The sequence below is a fragment of the Castor canadensis genome, chromosome 3, assembly GCF_047511655.1.
Source record: "Castor canadensis chromosome 3, mCasCan1.hap1v2, whole genome shotgun sequence".
Classification (NCBI taxonomy): domain Eukaryota; kingdom Metazoa; phylum Chordata; class Mammalia; order Rodentia; family Castoridae; genus Castor; species Castor canadensis.
The window spans coordinates 178,920,703-178,946,159 of NC_133388.1; the positions used below are offsets into that span (position 1 = coordinate 178,920,703).

At 39.0% G+C, this 25,457-nt stretch overlaps 1 protein-coding gene across 6 annotated transcripts in view; it reads left to right on the forward strand.

Moving 5' to 3' along the window:
• Window positions 1–25,457, forward strand: part of Col14a1 (collagen type XIV alpha 1 chain) — a 277,904-nt gene that overhangs the window by 237,666 nt on the left and 14,781 nt on the right. For all 6 annotated transcript variants that reach the window (XM_074069130.1, XM_074069129.1, XM_074069128.1 and 3 more), the window contains 5 exons: window positions 7,299–7,352; window positions 7,834–7,905; window positions 17,157–17,192; window positions 18,197–18,263; window positions 21,053–21,241. In XM_074069130.1, the coding sequence (XP_073925231.1) occupies window positions 7,299–7,352; window positions 7,834–7,905; window positions 17,157–17,192; window positions 18,197–18,263; window positions 21,053–21,241 (418 nt within the window). The remainder of the gene's footprint in view (window positions 1–7,298; window positions 7,353–7,833; window positions 7,906–17,156; window positions 17,193–18,196; window positions 18,264–21,052; window positions 21,242–25,457) is intronic.

The following is a 25,457-nucleotide window of genomic DNA, read 5'->3' on the forward strand; positions in this document are numbered from 1 at the left end:
CTTGGTGTCTGTGAAATCTAGGCCTATCCTGTGGCCTTTGAGTTCCTCTGACATGTGATAGATTTTTCAGCCCCCACCCTAGACATCCAGATGGTCCTTTAGAAGACCAGAAAGAACAGGCAAAATATGATTGATAGATAGATAGACAGACAGACAGATAGATAGATAATGGAGTAAAAGAAAGTACTAAAAAAAAGAAAAAGAAAAACCTCCTTTCTAGTTCTGAGAGTCGCTTTCTTTCTCCCCAGCTATCACTTTTCTGGCTAGCATCCTAAATAGAAACTTTAAAATTATGTTTACTTTACAGTTTTTCATACGGTCTTATAAAAAAAGTCAGAAGAAATGAAAATGTTGAGGAGTTATTAAAAACACCTGGGAGATAGTAATCCCTCCTTGTACAGAGGGTGCTAGGTTCTAAATTTCAAGTAAATTTACTTTGGGGTGCTTCCTTTATCCCCAGTAACTGCTCTCTGTATCTCCATGCTTCAACCATAGCCTTCCTTCCTCACCTGTAAAAAATGAAATACTGTAGAGAGCATTCTGCATTTGAATTCTGCTCAAATTGTGAGCTATTAAGAAGCAGGAATGAGGAAGGTCACACTTCACTATTAGCCAGACCTGTATTTAAACCCTGGCGTTGGGAGTGATGGGGGAGGAGGTGGCACAAACAATGTATACACATGTAAGTAAATGTAAAAATGATAAAATAAGAGGAGAAAAAAAATAAACCTTGGCTGTGTAACATTGGGCCTGTTATTTCAGGTTTCCAAAACTCACTTTCTTCAGCTGTAAAGTATAAAAAATAGTATTTGACTCTATGGGGTTCTTGTGAAGATTAGTATAAACCATTTCTAAATAAAAATGCAATTTTAGCTAATATCATTAGTATTCACTATTTTCAAGTAAACCTAACAAGTCAGTGCATTTTATATTGTCAGTGTGTGATATACTAAAATGCCTTGGAAGATTCTAAAAAAAATACATAATGTCTAAAGAAAAAGCAAGTTTGGTGTTTAAGTTTTTTTTCTTTTGGATTCTACTTTGAAAGGATACTTGAAACATGTTCCTAAGTATGTGGGTTTGATGTCCACAAAAGCCATATTGTGCGGAATGTCTCATTTCATCAAAAGTGAGTTGGACTTAAAATGTACTTGAGAAATTGAACTTGAATCAACTATTTAGATTTTACCCCAATCATAAATGTTAGGCAGCAATGAGAGATTCATCTCAAAAGCACTTTGTGAAATTCGTGATAATTTCCCCCTAGAGTATCTTTCTTCTTCAGAAAAGGAAATGTAAGATACCATCACAAAACTAGTGGAAAGAGTGATTTGATTTTCTTTGTGGGTCTAGACAGATTTTTATAAAATTCCGGAAAAGCATTAGCTCAGTCAGCTGCAGTGATGATAGACCATGCATTTTGGACTTGGACGATTTTTTGATAAAAATGGCAACACCCACCACCACTAAGTATTGAGTATCTGTGGTGTTACACCAGTGTTCTGCTCCTTAATCCATCCTGGTTTTTCAGACAAAGACCCTGAAGGTCAGAAAGTTGAAGGAAGTGAACAATGTCTCACAGTTAAAAAGTGTTGGAGCCAAGATTTCCGTCCATCTCTCTGGTTGCAACACTACACTCTTTCTTTCCACAAATTACATTAATAAAGATCACTGTGGGATTTTATGACTGTGAGAAAGTCTTTCACAAGAAAGATATTTAATAAGCAGCTCCAACACTAAAAAGGTCTCACCCTACATTTTTTGGGCAGTAGGAACCCAGTTTGAGTTACTTTCTTCATGAAATGGAAAATGATACTTCACTTATAAAAATATGACTCTTTAATTACTTTGTGGCTTTACCTCAATTATAGTATATCTAAGCACATCTGAAAAGGAGACAGCTACCAGGGCATTTAGTTTCCTGTTCTTACTAGCTTTAAAAATTCCTCTGTTAGGACACAGGCATGGTAGAAGTAATAGCATGTACTCTGAACTCTGGTTTTAAAACTGTTCATCTGAGTCAAAGCAGATATCTTTATTATTTGTAAACCAGCAGTTCCACCACTTAAGTAATTAGGTCATTGTTTTATGTTATACTTTGTTTAATAGATAGATTCCTGGACTTCAAACTCAGAGATTCAGATTCTTGACTTAGGAATATGTATTTTAGAAAGCTTAACAATTCTGAAAACTATCTAGGTTTTGGAATCATTGCATAGTACATTGTGTAAGGCTATTGTACATCCAAGTAATTTCTTTGGCACAATATTGCTGGTGGTTTTTTTGTTTGTTTTAATTTCCTGAAGTTGTAACTATGAGTAACTAAAATAATACATAACTCTGCATAAATACATCATATTAAAATAATGTATATAAATATGTTGTGTTAAAATAGTGTATGTATGCATATATCAATGCACACATATACTACACACACTTTTAATGTGTGTTTGTCATTGAAAATTCCCGAGTGAGATCCAACATGGTATTGTGCACAAGGATTGGTCTCAGGCCATTCCAGGGATCTCTATCCTGGGCCAAAGTTTGCAGCGTGTGTGGCTTTTTGCTGTGTAGCTTCTTCATCTGGTGGCTGGTCTTAATCCTTTGCTGCAAGAGCAGGCTTATTTCTGGTGTCTGACTGCCACACTGGTCTCACAGCAGTCCAGAGTGACAACATAGAGTTGAAATTGTGTACCAGGAGCTTCTCTAGCTCTCAATGCGGTGTCACCTCTTTCAACCAACTCATTGGATGCCAACTGCTTGTAGTTCCCACTCTACCCATCAAAGGACCTTAGATTGGCCATATTCCAAAATGTTAAGGCTGGTGTTGTGACTGTAGGCTTAGGAGAAGGCATGGGTGATGAAAATCATAAATGAATCAAGCAGATCAGTATGCTATTTCTTTCTTTTTTTTTGCTTTACTAGAGTTTCAACTCAGGGCCTCACAGTTGCTAGGAGTATGCTATATCTTAGAGCTCCATAAACATAGATATGATAGCTTCCAACTTTAATGTCGAGTGCAACACAAGTTGTGGACAGGTAGATTTCATGCTTTAGATACCATAGGCCACAGAACCTCAGAACTGAAAACTTTCAGAGCTTACAGAAATTGTTTGAGACCTGAAAAAAAACACATATATTTGCTGTATAGTATGGAAAATGGAAATTAATAAATGTTTAGTAAACTATCCATAAAATCATGTGCTTTGCAATTTCAGCCATAGGTGTATTTAGTGTTCATTAGAATAATAGTGATTTTTAAACTAAACTGTAGGTTAGATTTTACTTTGTTGATAAATCATATCCAATCATAACTTAATAATCTGCCCATAGCCAAATGTTTTCAAAGACAAATTATAAAAATCCTTTCAAGTTTTTATACCAAAAATTATAGTAATGTGGGTTCTGGGTTCATATTAATATTTTGAAGTAGGACTATCAAAAAGGAAAATGCCTAGAGCTATTTGTGTTGTAAAACATCCCTGATTGTGGATGCCTAATTTCATGCATTTTAAAAATATATGTCTATTTAAGGGAATTATATTAGCTTATTAAGTTTGAATTTCCCAATATTTATTCTGCATTCCTTAATTAAGTATTTCCAATATTTAAGAGGATGTTCAATCCATAAGCACACATCTTCTCAGATTGTTCCCTAATATGGAATAGAAATTTTATAGATAAAGGAAAGATGTGGAAAATACAAAAATATTTTAGTTACTAGTGGTTGAAAGCATCCAACAAACTTTGTAATTAAATTGAATCCCAAAGTCATAATTTGTCAGTTATTTTTCTTGTAACATTTTCAAAATTTTTCTTTTCATTAAGTAAGAAAAACACCTTTATTCTTGAACTATTCTGTCTAAAAATGTTCAGTTGTTTATGACAGTTCATGAAAGAAGTGACATAATCAAACGCAGTATGGATACTGTTGGTACCTGCTCTGACCCTATTTACCTGGCAGGTATGCCACAACCCCCATTGCTGTGAGTGCTGAGTGCTAACAGTTGTCCTCTTCCTTAGAGAATAACCCTTGGAAAGGCCATGGCCCATGATTGAGATGATAGACCTTACCATGGGTTGACTCTGTTGTATAATTCACACTCCAGGGAGCCCCATGGGATCAGGCTAAGACCTTCTCCACCTAGCCTCTTCTGCCCTCTTCTGCTTCCTCCACTGCCTTATAGGTTTCTCCTAAGATCACTTCTGCAATAAATCAGCCACAGCAGAGTCCAGGTCTGTTTCTAGAAAACTGTCCCTAAGATTTTACCATAATGGAATTTTGGCTTCTGAGAGTAGATGACCATACACCTGTCCCACATAGTTGTTGAGGTTCAAGGGTAAGGAGGATTGGTACCAGCATTTCCCCCCGTCCTGTACATTTTCACACTCATCATACCTCCAACAAACATTTCCTTATTCAGCATAAGCACTGAATTTTATTCAGGTTAAACATTTATTGAACCTATTTTGTGCCAGTGATGTGCTAGGAAGGTGTTCAGGATGCACCAATGAATAGCATTTACTTCCTAAAAAACAGGAAATAGAAATGTTGGCTTCTGAGGCGCTGTGTGGATAGGAGACCACAGAGCAAGCAAACAACTTTTCTAGTCTCCTCTTTTGATTTGATCACACTGAAGTGGTAGCCCCTCTACAAAATTAAGCTCATATCTTCCCTTCAGCATGAAGTATGTGGTGTCTATAAATCAGTGAATTCAAACCTGTTCACAGCTGTGTCCTTAGAATGTCATCATAGAACAGCACACAGATTATTGCTTTTTGCAAATTCCTTCCCACATAATTGGGAGAGGGGTGTAAAGATGCTATTTCCTGCTCGATCTTCCTGGGATCAGTGCAATTTTCTGCAGTTTCCTTTTAAGAAAATATGTCATGGCTTGCCTACCTCTATGAGTAAGTCTGTCCCTGCTTGAATTTGAAATGTCCTTCTGGGCACAGCCTGGAACAGTCAGGGAAGTCTCCTGCAGTGATGCTATCATTCTGATTGCCTCACAGTCATGTTGGCTGGTTTCAGGTGTGGGCTCACACCTGTAGGATCTCTTCCTATCTGGTGCTAGAGGACATTTGAGGCAGGAACCAAAAGATGTCCGTTTAAAAATGTCTTAAGTTATTAAATAGGTGCCAGAGACCTTTTATCTTATGAGAGCATAATCTAAGAAAAAATATATTATCAAAAATTTCCTTGATTTTGAATAACTAGGTTTCCAACCTTCTTAGTCTCCGGTTGTCTCACTTGCTATATGAAGGAGTTGGATAGGGGTTCTAGGGTCTCACTCATCTCTCACATATTTTGATTCTGGACATGCTACATTTAAACTGCCCTGAAAATAATTTCTTTCAACCATCATCAGTGTTACTTTTCGTTGTGTAGTTAGAAAATTGAGAATGGTTTTGTGTGTGTGTGTGTGTGTGTGTGTGTGTGTGTATGTGTGGGTAAAACTTAGTTCGTATCTGGGCTTGTCCCTGGAGCTTTCTCAGACTAATCAAAAAAAATTTTTTTGAGACAGGTTCTCATCAGGCAGCCCATCCTAACCTGGAATTAACAAATCCTCTTGCCTCAGCCTCCTGAGTGCTGGTCTTGCAGGTGTGCACCAGCACTTTTGGCTCTATTTTTGACTAAAGTGGAAGAACAAAAAGATAGTACAATGACAACACTAGCTTGTATATCAGCATTGAGTAATGGGTATGATAACTCTAAAAATTAAGTGGTTTAATGCAGTGCAATAAAATGAAGTGGAATGAAATAAAATCTTATTGCTCATTCACAATCTAGTGCTGTCAGCAAGGGTGGATGGAGGAGTAGGGAGGGGTAAGTAGTCTCTGCCCACACAGTCATTTTCGACTCAGAGTCATTCTTTCTTGGACAGTCTTATCTTCAACACTTGGTCTCTAAAGTTGCTACAGAAGGGGAAAAGAAAGTGAAGAATCCTACATAGGAAATTTACATTGGCCAGCACTGGAACTGGCTTTTTCCATTGGCCAGAGCTCAGGCATGTGACTCTAACTTAATTGTGAGGAGACTGCAAAATGTAGCCAAGCAACTCATGCTGGCAGAAAAGGGAAACCAGAAATACCATTAGCTCTTGCTTCCTCTCGTGTTGAGACTCACTAGCTTTCTGAGGCAGAAAGAATGATGGAAGGGCTGTGCTAACCAGTGTTTTTCCTGCACACCCATCATACCCATCCTCGTGTGACCTCTCCAACTCTTGCCACTCATACCACTTCCGTTCAACCACCCTCATCTTTACTCCATTCCTTGCACCTCATGGTAGGAAGGACAATTGAATACAGGTGAGTCACTCTGAGAAGAATTTTCATCTGGAAAAGTGGCAGGGATATCAGAAAAGGAGTTGGGAGAGGCAGCAAGAAAGTTGGGTATGGTAGGTTTGAGCTGGTTGATATAGAAAATGATGATTCTAGTAGAAGATTCATTCCATGGTGAAAAGTCTGTCCTTATAGTAAGAGGTGATGTTTTGCAAAATTTTACAAACTTATAAAATTTCGATAGTGGATCCCCTCTCATGTTAACTGCATGGGAAGTGGAAAGGACAGGCATTTACAATTAAGAATTGTAACTATTTAAAAGTAAGTCATTCCAATGGCTATTTTTTTAACACACATAAAAATAACACATACACATGCACATCTAATATCTTGGGAAGATGTATTTATAAGGAACATCATTTGCTTTCTGTCTTAAACTCTTCTGGTATGGAATGGGAAGCAAGCATGTTCCACTTGCAGGCCCACCATGACATACATTCAGCAAACTGCTCAGAGTCAAAATTATCATTACAGGATGAAATATCATTACATATTCTCCTTCGGCCTGCATCCCAAGAATTGCAGACTTTCAGATACTGCAGTTCTCCTAATGCATTATAGATTCCTGTGGTAAGCATTCCTTGCCCAAGACTCTTAAGGCAGGAAAGAAGCTAATTTATCTTCTTCCCTGGTCATTAATTAGTAAGAATAGGTCCTCCTATTTATTTGTTATATTTAGCTTAATAAAAACATTTTCTGGAAACAAATTGTTTAAGTTTGTAAGTGCCATTTCTGACACCTAAAATTCTTGCACTAGACAATTTAATGGAGCCAACAGACACAAAAGTCTTGCCAAAAGCAATTCCCATGAAGAGTTTAAAAGCAGTGAATCCTTGGTAGTCCAGAGCAAGCAGCAAGACCCTCTAACCCTCAAATATTGAAAGGAATTAGGTGAGCCTGTTTTGAAAGTCATGTAAAGCTCCCACTTAGTTGATATCCTGTTTCTTTTTCCCCAGGGATTTCCTGGAAAGGATGGTTCCTCTGGCCCTCCAGGACCACCAGGGCCAATTGTAAGTATTTCCAGAAACTACTGGGATGTATTTTGCTTTAAAATATTTCATTTCTTTTGAGAAATTTTCTTCTACCACACCTTTCACTTGTCAGCCATTTTTTCCTGTGGTATTACCACTTGTCCCTTGGTATAGAGCTAAAAAAATCTTTTGAAAATGAAACAACAGTATGGCTTGATTATTCTATCCTTGATCCACTTTGCCTTAGACCATCTACATTAATTTAGTTTTCATTAGACATAGGAAAAACTTGAATTTGAAAGAACCATACCTGACCAATAGTATGTAACACACACACACATAAAAAGTCTTCCCATTCTTGGTAGGTGGGAATAGGAATGAGCAATGAATCCTGAAGTCTTGGTGATGAGGATGAGGGAAGCTACCATAGTGTGTACTAGCGACCCTGCTTGAAAGCTGGCTGTCATTCCTGAGGATGTGCGAATCCTCAACTTTGTTCTATTTCCTACCTCTCTTTTAGGGTATTCCTGGAGCCCCTGGTGTCCCAGGAATCACGGGCAGCATGGGACCACAAGGCGCCCTGGGGCCTCCTGTGAGTATGCAACAGGAGCCAGTCAAGATGTATGTCAAGATGCATGTCCCTGTCATTATTTTACTTATCTGTTTAAATTTATCAGCATCTCTGCTGGTGAGAAATGTTTATTCAGTATTGACTCGATGGGATTTCATAAAGAGAAGCTGGAAGTGCTCCTAGGCTAATGATTTAAAGGTGTTCATATGTCATGGTTTACGTCAACTGATCCAGATGCTTTTGTTCATGCAAGTTTCCATTGATTGTTATCCTATATTTGCCTAAGTAAACTATAGGATTGAGTACAATATGTAGGCATCAATCAAACCTGGCTCCCAAAGGGAAAATACAAGTCTTGAGAAATTCAGTGTTTAATAAGGATGGGAATAGGCTTTTATTTTCTAAGTTCTGACAGAAAGACTAAATTTCTCACTAAGACACACACTCACACATAAATGAACAGTGGTGTAAATGAAAGCCCAGTGACTGGAACACATTACCTCCCTTTTATGCCTCCAGTCTCTTAGGTTGTTGTTTAAATATGATCAGCGGGTGTGGGAAGGGCTAAGATGGGAGAAGCCAATGAATGCATCCAGGCCTATTTCCTCATCTGTAAAATGAGGTAATCATATTACATGGATTCCAAAGCCACACCATATCTTCTGTGACTTGCAGTTGTTCCTTCTAGATGTAGATATTAGTTAGCATTCTGATATCATGTGGGTTGTACTAAGTCCTCAAAGAATAAACTGAAGCAACTGAAGTAAGTAAAGATATGTACTACTGTACATGCTAAGAACTTGTGGAATGTTGTATTCTGATGGGTAAGGATAGAAGCACATAATGAATTAGATTTCTAGTGCTACTTACCAAATTATCACAATCCCAGTGGTTTAAAAGAATACAAATTTATTATCCTACAGGTGTGTAGGTCAGAAATTTGGCACTAGTCTTACTAGGTTAAAAGCAAGGTGTCCTAAAAAACTAGCTAGCATTTGTTGCCCTTAACGCAGAGAAACTAAAGCAGATACCTTAAAAACAACTGAGGCCAATAGGAAAAGGAGAACAGGAACTAGAGAAAAGGTTAGATCAAAAAGAATTAACCTAGAAGGTAACACCACGCACAGGAAATCAATGTGAGTCAATGCCCTGTATAGCTATCCTTATCTCAACCAGCAAAAACCCTTGTTCCTTCCTATTATGGCTTATACTCTCTCTACAACAAAATTAGAAATAAGGGCAAAATAGTTTCTGCTGGGTATTGAGGGGGTGGGGGGGAGAGGGAGGGAGCGGAGTAGGTGGTAAGGGAGGGGGTGGGGGCAGGGGGGAGAAATGACCCAAGCCTTGTATGCACATATGAATAATAAAAGAAAAAAAAAAAGCAAGGTGTCAGTCAGTCCTTCCTGGAGATCCTTGAATCTAGGTACTTGATGTTTCTAGCTTCTACATGCTATCCATAATCCTTGCCTTGTGGTCCACATCCATCTTTAAATTCAGCTATGCTGTATCTCTGAGCTTTCTTCCATGGACACATTTCCTTCTTCCGTAGTAGGAAAAAGTTCTTGCTTTTAAGGATGTAAGTGATGGCATTGGCCTACCCAAATCATCCTAGCTAATCTCTCCAGATAAAACTCCAAATCCTTATCTAAGTCACATTTGCAAAGTCCCTTTAGCCACCTAAATGAGATAGTCACAGGTTCTGGGAATTAGGCATGAACATTTTAGGGAGACCTTTTTTTCTGTCTCTCATAGTCAACAAGACAAGACCAAAATACTGGCTCTGATTCAGAAAGATGCCTCTCTCCCTCTACGTGGCTAATCTTGTTCTTCTTGAAACTTGTGTCAATAAAATTTTTTATCCCTGGAGTCCTTTTCTAGGCTGTGATTCACATGGCACATACCTAAAGATGCACAAGGTATGTATTTGAATTTTAGCAAACACATCCTAATTTGCACAGCCAAGTAAGTACTAACCTTAGTAATCACTTTACAAAATTGTATGCTTATACCAACTACATTTGAACAATAATACATTGTCCAAAAACTTACACATCACACTAATATTGGGTTACAGAAGAAAACTGGATTGTTTTATCTTCATACATCTTTTCATAAAAAAAAATACAAAAAGATCTTGCCAAGTATGATCCTGTAAACACTGATACCCACATGTGTGAGCACTTGCAAACATACACTCTCTTCGTATTCCCCCTCCTTTCTCCTGCCCCTCCTCCTCCTCCTCCTACTTCTTGTTCTTTTTCTTCCTCCTCCTCCTCCCCTTCTTTCTCTCCTCCCCCCTCTTCCCCTTCCTTCCCCTCTTCTCCTCTCCTCTCTTCCTCTCCTATCTCTGCTATCCTTTCACTACAGGCTTATCTATCCATTTGATTCTAGGCTACTCCACACCAGAAATACTTAAATGCACTCTCTGCTATTAAAATTCAGCCTGCTTCTTAAAATGTGTTCTTAGAAACCAGAGTTCCAGACTATGTTGGCAGTGTTTAGGGAACAAGGGGAACTGGTCAAAGACATCAGAGGCAGTGCATGCTCAATCCTAGTAAGCCAAGGGAGATTTTAGGATTTTTTTTTTTTTTGAGGCATCCTGAAGTAAAATAAGAAAATACCAAAACACAATCTTAACTTAGTCAGAGTGTAAACAAATTTATGTATGCATGAGGAAATCTCTTTCTTTTATTTCTTTGGGGGGGGCATTACTGAGTTTTGAACTCAGGACCTCATGTTTACTGGGCATGCCCTCTACTACTCAAGTCATGCCCCTAGCCCTTTTCTTTTTGGTTTAGTTATTTTTAATATAGGGTCTCAAATTTTTGCCTGGGACTAGCATCAGACTTCAATCCACCTACCTACGCCTCCTGTGTAGCTGGAATTGTAGACATGTCCTGCCTGGCCTTTTCTTTTTCTTATTGACATCTCCAAGAACTATTTTTTATTACACAAGCTAGGAAAGAGAAAGCCAGGGATTTATCTTTATCCAAGAAGAACAGAATAGGAGAGGGCTAAGGAAAAAAGAGCAGGCTCTGAGGTTTTGAAAGAGTTTAAATAGAGTACAGAGGGGTAAATTGAAGTCTAGAATACCTTACCCACTCACAGAGCCTTTTATGGCTCTGAATTCAACTCGAAGTATGGGGCTACAGGAATACCAATGCATCTTTCCATGAATAAAACGCATGTTAACATTATTTTTGTTATAAATCATCAGAAAAGAGCTCTTGGTGGCACAGGGGCCTCATGTCACTGGTACTTTTATCAGAGATAGAAACTATTTGGTGTGTAGATACTGGGTGGGTTACCACAGTAGGCTTGGGAATTTCCCGTCAGAAGCAAACTGTTCTCGGTATAGTCCAGCTCAGGCCTTTCCCCTGTGTCTGGGCTGCCAGTTCCTACATGTCTGTTGGCTGCCAACCTGGCATGACTGTTAAAGCAAGCCCCATGTCATGATGCTAAAACCTTGATTGATTTCCCATGGATGTCTGTCTAGGAAGGTAAGGGAAAGAGACCAAGAGGACAGACTGTACCACTGAAAATAGCAACGTGTTTCCTACAGTTGGTGCCAGAAACACTTGCTTTCCTGTACTCTAACTCCAGCTGCTCCATTCCCAGGGCAGAATGTGCAGGGCTGCTGTGATGTCCTAATTCCTACCTGAGTTTTAGGCATTGGCTTACATATAGTCCCTTCCTTACTGAGGCACAGATGCATGATGGCCAGCAAACAAGGGGCTGCTTACTTCTGGGCCACATGCTCAGCTTGACCTCAAAACAAGGAAGTAGGTCCAGTCTACATCATTCAAAGAGCTCTATAATAGAAGTCAGGATGTGACCCAGACATGACCCTACCTAGCAGTGGGAACCATGTCACTTAAGCAAAGCATGCAACCTTTCAGAACATCAGTTCCCTAATTCATTTATTGAAAATATGTGATGAGTAGGCACAATATGTACCAGAGTGGGGAGGGCTCAGTAGGATTTTAAAGATAGTCAAGACTTTTCCACATTCATACAGAATCTAGAGGAAATGATATCTTTATATATGAAGCTATAACAGGATGCAGAAGTGTGAAATGCCTTAAGGGGAAGACAAGGAAGCTGCAAGGAAATTTCTGGGAGAGAGAGAGCAAGCAAAAGGAGGAGGGATGGTAGTGGGAAGGGAAGGGGGATGGGAAGGGAGAAGGGAAGGGGAAAGGGCAGGGAGAAGGGAAGGGAAGAGAAGACGGGGAGGGAGGGGAGAAGGGAAGGGAAGGGGAGAGGAAAGAAGGGGAAATGGGAAGGGAGAAGGGGAGGGAAGAGACTGACTCCTAAGCTAAAGAGGTAGATGCAAACAGCTCTGGAAGGGCACAGCACATCACTTGGCTCTGGAAATATGGGTGGAATTCCTACTCACAAATACAGGAAAATGGCATGATTCAAGTGGGGATTGTAGTAAAACATGGGACAGACACAGTGCACCCCTGTCGTTTGTTCATTTTACTGTTTTTCAATTCTTTCTCTAGCTCCTTCACATTTCCCAGCAGGATGATCTCAGGAAGCTCCAACTGTGCCACTGGCTTCTGTTGTAGCCCTGGCCTTGTTCATTCCTCAGCTGCTGGGACATCTTTTAGTGTAACACTGGTGCATCCTTCCTCGATTTGAATCTCCTCCCCTAACCTCAGTCTCCAGAGGTTGGGCCCCACATGTTCAGTAGTGCTCTGGGCTGTTGTGTGTCACCTCCCGGTGAGGGCTTGACTAAAAGTGCATACCTGCTGTATAAAGCCAGCCTTACCTCTGCAGGTCTTCTTCCAGCTGCTGATGACTATCTCTCCACTAGTTCTTGGAAGGCAGAATTTTATGTTTGTCTTCCTAGATCCCATAAACTTCCTACAGAGCTTACTACAGGAAAAAAGGAAGGAAGGAAGGGAGGGAGGGAAGTAAGGAGGGAGGAAGGAAGGAGAGAAGGAAGGAAGGAAGTTAGCTTGTGTTCTAGTTAGATTGAGGTTCAGAGGAGCATTAGAAGGTTATTCTTACAGATTAAGGGGTCAAGTCACTGAAGATCTTTGAAGCCAGCCTAGAATGTTTGGATTTTTGTTTAACGTACGTCTTTAATATGTGGGCCATGGTTCATAAGATCATCCCTCTCCTTTTCAGCACTAAATTCTGTGACTCTGTGAATGTAGCTACTATATTTCCTTTTCTTTACATTTCAAGTGTTCCTAAAGTTAAAGGAAAAATATGCTGCTTTTTCCTGCCTCCATCTACAGGGACTATGTGTTTTCCATCAAAGCATACTTTGATGGAGTTAATGGGCCTTCACTTGCTCAGGAATTTTTATTTTGTTTTTATTTTACTTTGCAAAAATCAAAGGAAAGATGTCAGAGAAGTTGGAATAAAAAATAATTTCTTGCTGTTCCAATATTTCGCTAAAAAGATCTTTCATTCAGTCTGATTAGCTGTGTCCTTTAGCTACTTAGCAACAAGCATCCCAACACTGAGTGTGAGGAATTTCAAGCCCAATTAAACACATCCATTTCTACACCCCAGAACTTGCCAATGGCTGATGCTGTCCACTGGCCTTGTCAATCAAGTTTGCACTATAATTCCTTCTCTAAATGTGAAACATTTTCAAACAAATGACAGCAATGGAAAGGTAAAAAAGCATATTGGTGCAGAAATCAAAATATTTGGGATAAAATGGATATTTAAAATGACTTGAGTTAAAAACCTCATTCTGAATTATTAGAATCTGGTTTGGGAGGTGGTATGTTTACTTGTTTTGTTTGTTTGTTTTCAGTACTGGGGATTGAGCTCAGGGTCTTCTGCTTGGCAAGTGTTCTATTGTTAGAGTCATGTCCCAGATCCCATTGCCTTTTGGTATTTTGTTCAGATAGGATCTCTTGCTTTTCCCCAGTCTGGCCTTGGACTATGATCTTCCTACTTCCACCTCCAGATTTGCTGGGATTACCTCTCCTTTTTTGTTTAGGAAAAACAAAAAATATTTTTAATTAGGAAAAATATTACCTTTACTGGAGTGGAAGAGATTGACTAGTAGATGTGTTGAGCAGTGTCCTCCTCTAGCAATCAGTAAAGTGTATTTGAACTTCATGGATTCTGGAGCCCATTATTTTGACTCAGGTTCCAGCTTTTCCTTATTCTTACTGTATGCCCTTGGGCAAGAGCTTTAACTTCTCTGTGCATCATTTTCCTTTCTGTAATGTGGAAATACTATTTATAGGGTTGTAATAAGAAATATATGCGTTAACCTTACAGGAGTGCTGTGACAATTAAATGCATTGTCTTAGAAGGCAGTTAGAATGGTTAACTTAACAATTAACTACTGAAATTTATAGTTTTTTGATATATTAATATGTAGAGAATTCGTTTTTGATTTTTGGTTTTGTTTTGGGTCTAATACTTAAAAAGTTGTTTCTGTTAAAGTTTTATTTAGTGGTAACATAAATATCTCTTATCTCAAGGTGGACCTACCAGGGAACAGTTCTGTCTCTTTAGGGACTTACCCATTGTGAAGTCTAAAACATAAAGGAAGAAGTTGTAGCTAGTACATTTATTTCCTAAAAGAATTTGAGCTGGTGTAGGGAAAGAGCCATATAAATCTTATTTTTGCAAAAAAAAAATTTATAATGGAAAACTGGTATTTTTAAAGAGAATCAATATTTTTTCTAATGCTCTAGAAACTGTTATCTCTTAGTTATTTTTCTTCTCTCTTTTTTTTCAATGAAAATAGTTGAAATGAAGCATAAATTGGCTAACTATGCAGACTTGAAGTAAAATTCAGTCATTCATTCGGTTAGCACATATGTTTGAGTGACAGCCACATCTCAGGCAGGCCGAGGGACGGATGGGGGATACAAAAATCTACAAGCTGGACCCAGACTCTGCCTTGTGGAACTCACATGCCAAGAAGAATCTGCTTTTATGTAGAGGTTGAAATCCTTTCCTTGCAAGCCCAGCTTTTGCATCTTTTAAAATCAATTTTTACCTCTTGTGCTATGTGTTTCTAAATAATCACCACATCATGAGATGATAGCATGTTAGTCCTGTAGAAGATTCCAGAGATCACCTAATTTAATGGCCTCACCCTTACATAGACACTTAGAGTTTAAATAACTTAAAGATCCATTGTCCTATGTTTTTCCCCAAAATAAGAGCATAAAAATTTTTAAACACATTGAAAAATTTTATGGTGAACACCCACATATCTAATACCATGTGTGTGTACACATGTGTATTTTTAAATAAAGTTCTCTTCTGCTTAATTGATTATTGGTCTCATTGGCAATCTTGGAAAATTATGGCACACTAAAAGGGGCCTTTATACTTCTAGTTGAAGCCACTATTGTACTGTTTTATTGACAAGACAAAAGGAAACTCAAATCAGAAGAAATAGCAGTTCTGGATTTATAATAAACATTTCAATTTAATTTTGGACTTAGATGAATGTTTGACTCTTCTATGCAAGGAACTAGCTAGGTGTTTTGAGAAATATAAAGTAATGTGATTTCTGGTCCTCAGTTTTAGGAATCTCTCACTATCTATAGACAAAAGAAAGAAATCTATGAAGTGACTTGCAGTTAAATGCTTATAACAATAAAGACTTAGTGTCAAATTGTTAATACTTGAATGAAGTACTGCACTAGACTAATCCTACTGGTAATATTTAATTTATAAGATTTACAGTTAATGCTTTCCTCATGTTGCAAACCTTTCATACATCCAAATGGAGAATGAGAATAAGAAATTGTAATTTTAAAGAGCAGGAAAGAGGGAAGTTTGGGACCAAATTACAAAATATTTTGATTTGGGGAACTTTGGCTTTGTTAAATGAATGTTTGAACATCACTGAATAATTTGGAAGAGACAAAAGACTGTCACCAAAAAGTCCCCAAGCTTTCTGAGTTATATGCTAGTAGTTTCTGGGGAAATGGGACTAGTGGTTGATGGTATGGAGGGTGAAGTGGAAAGAAGTTTTTTGCAGTGAGTCTAACAAGAGTTGCCCTGTGTGAGATGAAAAGGGCAGTCAGTACCTGGGTGGTAGAGTGAAAGCCATGGATATGAGAGGAATTGTAATGCCAAAAAAAAAGAAGAAAAGTGTGTGTGTGTGTGTGTGTGTGTGTGTGTGTGTGTGTAAATAGACATGGGGGAAGAGCAAATAAGAGAATCCATGGTGGGCTGCTGGCCTTTGCTCAGGAGAGTCCATTGTGCATTAATCTTCCCTTCCAACTCTATCTTCTGTGACTTTGCATTTAGACCTTGAAATCAGCTATAGTAGAAGCATTTCTACCTCCGATATCTGCAAACACTACACGTCAGAGCATTTTCTTTCCCTGGACCCTATGGAATAAACTGAGAATTTTGAGTTTGGATAACTGTTAATGAAACAGTTTGGAGGAGGTACTGAGTTTGGTTTGAGATCATTGAGAGTGAAGTAACAACCATGAAGAGTGTGACAAGGTGGCACATTCCCCCTATAAATTTCATTCATGCTCTTTTTAAGAGAGATTAGAAAATGATGTTTAATGAGCATTACCTCTGGATTGAAATGAAATTAGGTCACCCTTCTGAAGACACCTGTTTCACATTATAAATGTAATTTCATTGCAGAAACATGGAAAACTCCACTATTTTTTTCCAGTAAATTTTTTACAGCAATAGCAAAGTTTACAATGGTCAAGAGTAGTAAGCCACATAGCTAAATAACAATTCAGTTGAGAATTCATGCTGTCTTGTGGCAAATTAGGGGGACTCATGCCATCATGCTGGACAGAAGCCAGAGTGAGGTTGTAAGATTCCATTAATCTTATTTGAACTCCTAGATTGAGAGAAGTTCTTGACCTTCATTTTTAGAGATGGTGCCTAAAAACTAAAAACATTTAGCTACTTAGAAGAGATTCGTGAAATTAGTTATGAAACATCAGTAGAGTTCAATACACAGAGTGGTATTTAGTGTGGAAAGACATGGAGGACCTAGTCGGTGGACATGTAGGTTATAAGAGTATTGCCATGTGATTACAGTTTCAAAGCAAAAACAAAAAATTACCATGTCTCTGCCTAAAGAGTCTAAAGCAGTAAAATATTTAAAGGAGCTATTTATGCTTGGGTGGGATTATAAGTTGTTGCCTTTTTGTTCTTCTTGTTGTATAACTATTTTTACCAAAACTGAGAAAAATATTGTAATCACATATGAAAAGATGCACTAATATTACTTTTATCTGAGCACTGCTTCCTAAGTAACTTGACTTTTTTTTTTTTTTTTTTAATTTCTACAGGGTGTCCCTGGAGCAAAGGGAGAGCGAGGTGAACGAGTAAGTCTCCTAGGACTGTTTGCTGGCTGCAGCTGGTTGCATGGAGGCTATGAATAAGCCCCATAAAGAATGACCATTCACCACCACGGTTATTCATTGCTATTACACCAGCCCCTCTCCCTCCCTCTCTCTTACTCATTTGACTGAGAGCACTTTCCCCACTGGAAAAATCCCTGAGGGCTGGAAGTCGGGAGAGCCAGTTTCTAGTTGTACATGTGCTATTGTCCAGCTCAATGACCTTGGGTCCCATTCCTTAAGATAAAATATAGAAAATGAAACTCATTTAACTCACAAAGTAAATTTGGTATAGAAATTATATAATGGCTGTGAAAGGGCTTTAGAATACGTATAGCTTTACTCTGATGCCAAGTAGCTGGCATGGGACTGCTGATTTTCTGATGGCCCTACGTCAGCACCCAGGAAGATAATGATAGGATAGAATCAATGAACTGACCCCAAATTTAAATCAATATATTTTAAGGGTCTTCTTTCTTCTTTCAGAAGCTGTGTATCTGCTAATATCATTGTTGACTAGTAGAAACAGCAGTGGTTTTAGGCTCAACCAGTTACCTCAGCAAAAACTTGGCGATGTGTTTAACACTGGTCAGTTATAAAATGGGTTTAACATCTTTCCTCTGATTTATTATTAATATTAAATGAGTCACTGCTTAAGAAAATGCTATATTTTATAAGCTGTAAGGAGCTATAAATGAGGCATTAAGTATATGTGGCTTTGTTTCAAAACTCTTTTTTGAAACAAAAAAATATTTTTTTAGAATCAGGGACCAGAAATGCTTATTTGAGCTTTTTTAGTCAAATAAGGACTCTCAAGAGCCTTGAACCATTCATGCAATTACCTCCTTCTCTGTGTGCACCATGGTAGTTCATTGTCCCTGTTGCCAGGAGCCCAGATCCCTGCTGGGAGCAATGGGTCAGCTCAGCTGTGTCCTGCTGTGTGGCAACGCTGTGGCTATGCTTTATGGATGTGCTTTCTTCTCATCTAGGGTGATCTGCAGTCTCAAGCCATGGTGAGGGCAGTAGCACGTCAAGTATGTGAGCAGCTCATCCAGAGTAAGTGTGTTATAGTCACCTAGGTGGTGTCTTACTCTACTACAAATGGGATTGGCCTTTCCTGTGACATCTGTCTTGGTGCAGACACATAGCTTTACAACTTTCACCACTGATCCACCTAGGAGAGCTTTACTGATCACCTCTGAGTTCTACATCAATGGTACAGAAGCCAAACTCTGTGTGACCAGTCCCAAAAATACCACTTTGCAACTTGACTGCCCAAATCAAATCTGCTATTCCATCCTCTCCCTCACAAGGCATAGCTGTTCTTTTTTCTTGAGTGCTGGGCCCTTGAAAGCTGCCAGGCTGCATCTTCAGAGGCTACCTTCAAAAAATACAGTTCATGGTGTTGATTTCTATGAACTAGCAAGATTTAAATCACTGTCTCCCTCTTAATCACTTTACAGCTGTTATCTTTTGTTGAGTCCAAGGTCCTTTCCTTTATTCCTTAGGCATTATGCTAAAATGCACACAGAGAGAGGAAGAGAGGGAGAAAGGGAAGGAGGGAGAGAGAGAGAGAGAGAGAATGTGATATTTGATAGGACACTGGTTCTGGCCTTGGTTCTCAAATTATACTAAACACATTTGCTCCTACGCCTGTTCCATTTCTTAAATTTAATCTTGAAATTTTTTTACTACACTGTATTTCAATCACTGATTCCTGTCTGCTCACTTGTATACACACTGATTTGCATGTTTGCCCTGCCCATTGGCTACACATTTTGTCTCAACAATCTAATCATACATAGAGCTCTTGGGTGGGTCTTTCTCTTTGCTGATAACTTGTTCAGTTCCAGAAGATCTGAGACCAAGTAAGAAAACATTCTCCTCAAATGCACCCAGCTGTCACCTAGCTCTGCGTCTGCTCATCCCTGCACTGACAGTGCCCTCCCCATCCAGGTCTGACGTTTGTGCAACTGCTGCCATTTCAGCTTCAGGGTGCTATTTATTTTGAGCCAGGGTCATTTGGGAGTCAAACCAGGGAAACCCCACATAAGTCCAAGAAGACCCTATTGGCCTGGTCCAAAACTCCACCTATAGTTCTAAGATAAACCCAGATCCTGCCCAGGGGAAGGTGTGAAAGGAAGCTCTCTCTGGGCTTGGAAGAGTTTTCACTAAGACAAAACCATCAGGGCAAATGGAGGACAAAGCTACTACCTTTAGTCACAGTAGTTCTGCCCCTTGTATATGTGTGGGATACAGAATTTAAACTGTTCCAATTCAATTCCAAAACAGAGTTTCTAAAAACAATCAGTTCAAAAAGCAAAAGTGAACTTTAGTCACTTTTGGAGTAGAATGCATCCATGGCTAAGCAGTGTCCTGAACTATTTCACAGGTGTCTCATTTCAAGCGGACATGTGGATAAATAGGACATCATTATTTTATGGGTTAAATCTTCTTATGACTCACCAACAATCCATGAGGAAAGTTTTACAGTAATTGCTACCTTATTCCTCTACAGAATGAGAACCTCACATAAATATGTGATTATTTAAAACATGCCCTCCAAACTAAGAGCTTCAATTTGAGATTTCTCCCTCAACATCCCTCTGATTCCTGTGAATGACTTTTAGAAAGTGGAGTCAATGAGTTAGACAAGAGCTTCAACCCATGTGTGAAAACAGGATATCCCACTTATCAGTGCAGTTGAAAGAGAAAGAAATCAAAGAAATGGCATGCAGCTTACTCAAGGCTCTACTTCTAGCACCTAAATTGTCTTCCTAACATTGCTTCAGTTTTCACTGGGCTCTTTATTTTATTCCTTAGACCTCCACTCAGAATATGATTTATTGGTTAGCATCTAATTCCTTATAGACTTAGTCATTTTGTATCAAGTTCTTAGTAAATCAGAAGTATTATGCTAAAATGAATTCTATGGGGAACTGTGAGGCTGAAGTGACAACAGTTGGGAAAGTGATAAAGGGCAGCCCCTTGTCAAAGAAGGAAGCTGAATGACAAATGTAGAAATATCTCATCTGCTCAAATGACAGTAGACACAGTCACAGTCCTAGGCTTAAGAATATATTGGCTATATTTTAGAAGTACTTCCTTAAAAATGGCTACTATTTCTATTTAAACTTAAATATTTGGAAGGAGATCAATAATAGTCATCTAGAAAATTCATTTATGTGAGACATTCTCATTTGCAGATGATACAGGAAAAATGAGGCATTGTGTACCAAGTGCTTTGTAAATCTGCACTTCTAATTATTAAAATACATTCTTCCAGGCATAAGTGAGTTAAGGGATTATGAAAGAGAGTGCCAGATTTTTTTTGGCAAAGCTAGTGGGAGTTTCTGCAGCTGGGACTCAAGTTAAAGGTTTGTGAAGAAAAAAAATGCCTTGCAACTGAGAGCTTAGTGGAGACAGAGGACTTGTCTGGGGATCTGTCAGCAAGAGGGTGGAGTAGCTTTGCATGTTAGAAAACTGAGTAACATGGGGAGAAATTGCTGGAGAAAAAGGCAGCTAAGTGAGGGCTTAAAGGTCAGATAAATGTTGGGGGTAAAGATAAAATTTATGACTTCTGCTTAGTGATGTTTATTACAATGTTGATGTGTGCTGTGGAATTCCAAACATATGAGATGTGACTGAAATAGAATCCAACTGTTAATATCATCCGAAACAAAATGTAAAAAATTCTAAGTTAACAATTGGCATATCTCTGAGGGGCGTGCTTTCTTCCTTAGTGGATATCTAACAGAAATGTTTGGAGTGTAAGGAATAACACACCAGTCCTCCCTTTATTTGTGTGACTTCATTGAATGCTGTCTGTATGTCTCCTTCTTCAGGTCACATGGCCAGGTACACGGACATCCTCAACCAGATCCCCAGTCACTCCTCATCCATCCGGACCATCCAAGGGCCTCCTGGGGAGCCAGGGAGACCAGGCTCACCTGGAACTCCTGGTGAACAAGGACCTCCAGGTGCACCAGGCTTCCCAGGAAATGCAGGTGTGCCGGGGACCCCAGGAGAACGAGGTAAGTCAGGCCACTCCTCTCATAGGAACTTCCAGAAAAGGGTACAGGGATGCAGAGCACAACTGCAGTGCTTACACAATGACAAAATCTGAAATAATGAACCAAAATTTCAATTTCCTATTTATTTACCTCCAAGGTTGAGAAAATTGAGCAGTGTACAGCACATTTACCAAAAGCAACTTCTCCCTGTATGACAAAGAGGGGTGATAGCCCCAACTCATCTGTAAGAGACTTTTGAGCCCCATTAGATGGATGAATTCAGGTGTCCCTTCCAGTTTGAAGAATTAGAAATGATGCTCCCCTCTGGCAGATGTTGTATCACATGTATGTCTTGGTAAACACAGAAATGAATCTGTATGTAGATCTGATGTTTTGCTTTTGTTTTGTGTGTGCATGCAGTGCCCAGTGGTAATCTTGAGAAGAGTCGTGAGTCATAATGACACATGGTTCATGTAATTCTATATCAACCATACCATTTTAAGCTTCAAATTAAAATATTATTTGTGTAATCATCTTATAATAGGAGGCAACAGCTTATTTAATAGTTTTTTGGGCCAATGATTTATCTTTCCCATTAAAGTTTCATTAAAATAGAGAAATAGAGATCCTACGTAGCCTTTTCTTCTGCCATCTGTGGTCTTGCAAGCATTGTGTAAGACAATGATAACTCCTTTTTTTGATTGAATTTTATCTACTTTCAATAATTGACCAAGATCTCTCATTCCAGAAGTAGAAAAAGAGAAGTGGGAATTTGGCATGACATATGAACCATGATGAAAGTGACAGGGAAAAGAGATAAATGGTCAAAGTATTGTCTAAGACACACTTTCTCAAATGCAGATCTGAGAGAAGCTAACTATTGCCTGTCTGCTCTGTAAATCACACACTTTGTGAGATGGGTGGCATGTATGGGTTTCATAACATTTGATATGTAAAATGCAGATTACAAAGATAACATTTCACCATCATTCTTTTTTTTTTTTTCTGGTAGGACAGGGGTTTGAACTCAGAGCTTCTTGCTTGCTACCACCTGTGGCACACTTCTAGCCCTTTTTGCCATGATTATTTTAGAGATGAGGGTCTGACATTTTTCCCAGGCCAGCCTGGACCACTCTCCTCCTATTTTATGCTTCCAGCCTTCACTGGGATAAGAGGAGTGCACCACTATACCTAAAACATTTTCCATTGAGGTGGGGGTCTTGCAAACTTTTCTGTCTAGGCTGGTCTGGAACTGAGATCCTCCCCATCTCAGTCTCCCAAGTAGCTGGGATTATAGAAATGAGTCACTGGTGCCTGACTTCAGATTCATTCTTTACCCGTTCCAATAGGCCTTGTACATTTCTGCCTCTGTACTTGTATACACAGTTTTCTTCTTTTAGAAATATCCTTCCCTTCCCTTGTCTTATTCTTGGTTCAAGGCTCAGCTTAACTCCTGTCTCATTCATGAAGTTTTTATTGATCACCCTAGACCACTGATATCTCCACCCTGAACACCTGATGCTCTTCCTGTCTCTTCCTCCCATGTGGGTGCTCTTCAGATGTTAATGAACAGCTTCATGGCTGAGCACAGCACATTGTGAATGGCTTCTGCACAATGCTTTGTACTTAATAGGCACTCAGCAGATGGTAATGATTTTTCTTTCTGAAAGTTTTCCTCTGTGTCAGCAGTCTTTGAGAAGGGCAGAATTCCCTCACAACAGGCCAAAGGTCTGGCAGCCTGGGAGGTGGCCACCCCTGTCTGCAGGGCACCCTCGGATGGTGTAAGGATGAAGAAACTGTTGACTTAGGACACACAGAGCCAGTGCCTGAGTCACTCCCAGGAGTCACAAGTTGTCAATGTTCTTTTGGAAATTCTTGCCAAACTGAGTCTTTCCTTCTCTGCAAGATTACTTGAGTGATTAGATGAGAGAAAATCATCCAGGAATTCTCAATTAGTGGCCAGGACAACTGTCGAAAATATGAATTTGCATGATGTAAATTTCTTACATGCATGTAGATGTGTATTCCTTAAGAGTGCAGTAGACAAATGAAGTCCTGTGCTGCAAATACACAGAAGTTGACAGTAAGAGAGAGTGAGAAATGCCCTGTGAGCATGGGGAAGAGTGGTTTGTGTTGGGGTGTTAGAGGATTAGCAGATTGGAGTTCATAGGTCAGCATCCAATGGGTTTTTCATTCTCTGCAAAGTGTTTCAGTTACAGTGAGGATTCATTCCTGCAAAGTGAGTACTGAGGTTTTTATCATAGCTTTGTGATCCAAACACCCCAGGAAAGATTAAAGGGGAAAACAAGTATCATTCTTCAAGCCCAAACAATAGACTTTTGCAACTGATGTCTTCAGCCATCTGTTCTTCTGACCCTCCTGTTTTATATAAAAGAAAGCATATGAAGGTACTGAGGCCAAAAGAAGCTTAATGTCAGCCAATGTCAGGACTAAAAATAGGAACCAGAGGCCCCTATTTTTTCTGCCTGTATAAACTGATTATCATGATGCTTTATAAGACAATCTTAAAAGGACACTAGATTGTAATGAGGAAAAATACGTGCTATTAGCAGGCAGTATAATAAACTATGAAAGCAGGGTTAAAAGAAATGTCTGTTGAGTTGTCTGGCATGGGACTCAAATGGACCTTACTTTCTGCTGAGACTTTGTTAGTCTCCAGACACATGACTTCCTGCACTTTGGTGCTGATTTTTCATCAAAAGTGCTCCACCCAGTTTCACTGTTGCAGTTTTTCAAACTTTTAAAAACATGATTCACAATAAAATAAAATGTAATGTAGAATGTGCATGCATATATATGCACACAAATATATAACTGAAGCAAAGAAATAACACTCTTATTGTTGTTTTCTATTTTCTTTGGATTCGTGACCTTAATTTGCAAAATACTATTTTGGCATAGTACCTTTGATTAACTCCATCCTTATCAAAGAAATGGCCAAAAATATACGTGTTTACAGAGCAGGAGGCATTCCCTCCATCTTGGCAATGTGACTTTCCATGACTCTCCTCACTACCTAGTAGAGATTGTATTTTTGTTCCATTTGATTGTCTGCCTCTCTCCTCATTAACACAGCGTCTCCTTTAATTTAAACAAAGTCTCCTTCATCAGTTTGTGTGGACCAGAAGTCTTTCAGCTGTCTTCTCAGCTGGTAATAGGTAGAATCCTTGGAAGGTAAGGATCCAGAGGGATTCTGTACTGCATGCTGCTCAAGTTTTCCATCTTGTACCTGAACTCCAACTTGGATTGTCTAATTATTGGCATTAAACATTGATGAGGCCACATTTTGTGGTTCAGTTTGTCACCTACTTTTTCTTGTCATGTTACTTTCTGTCAAAGAAAAGCTGTTCCCAGGGACTACCATTTGGTTACTTCTTTCCATTAAACACTGCACTGCCTGCAGGTAAATCGTTCTTTATACCTTGGTTCTTGTTATTCCAAAATTCAGGAAAGTGGAAGGATCAGCCTGAAAGTTCCCATTTTATTCCTAAACTGTCACAATCTCCAGCCAGCTCTACTGACTTCAACTGCCTCTGCAGTCCTGGCATTTGCTGATCCCAGCTGGAATCCCTTTGATAACAGACCTATTTCTAATTCTGATCTCTCCCAGTATTCCTGGGTCTCTCATCTGTTCATTTCTTTACTCCATTTATTTAAATGCTTGTTATCCAAAATTAACCAAGTCAAGAATGAGTTTCTTTATATACTTGAAATGGTTTTCCTTATTTAAATTGAAAGGAACCAGGAATCTTCCCTATTTCAATCTTTGTAAAACTCCTTCAGTTTCTGTGATTCTTCAAAAATTATTGGATCAGAGGCACACTCAACTTAAGATTTTCATTTTTATATTGTTCATCCATAACAGCTGGAATTCATATCTGGTTTGTTTTGCACAATAAATCAGCAAATAGTTATTGAATGCAGGGTTTATGTAAGTCTCTTAGGCTTAACTGTGTGTGAGATAATACTGTTATTTGTGGTTTTCATTTATTAAGTACCAAGTACATCTGCCAGCTATTATTGTTCAGACCTATGCATGTACTATCTCGTTCAGAGAAAATAGAAGAGCTCGTTTGGATAAGGAAAGAATAGGAAATGTTCCTGAATGTAGAAGTTGGGAGATGGCAGCTGCTCAGTGTGTTATATAAAAGTAAATAGTGTCAGATGCCACTGTTGTCTTTGATAAGCAAGTGTGTTAGGATTGGTGGAGTGGCTC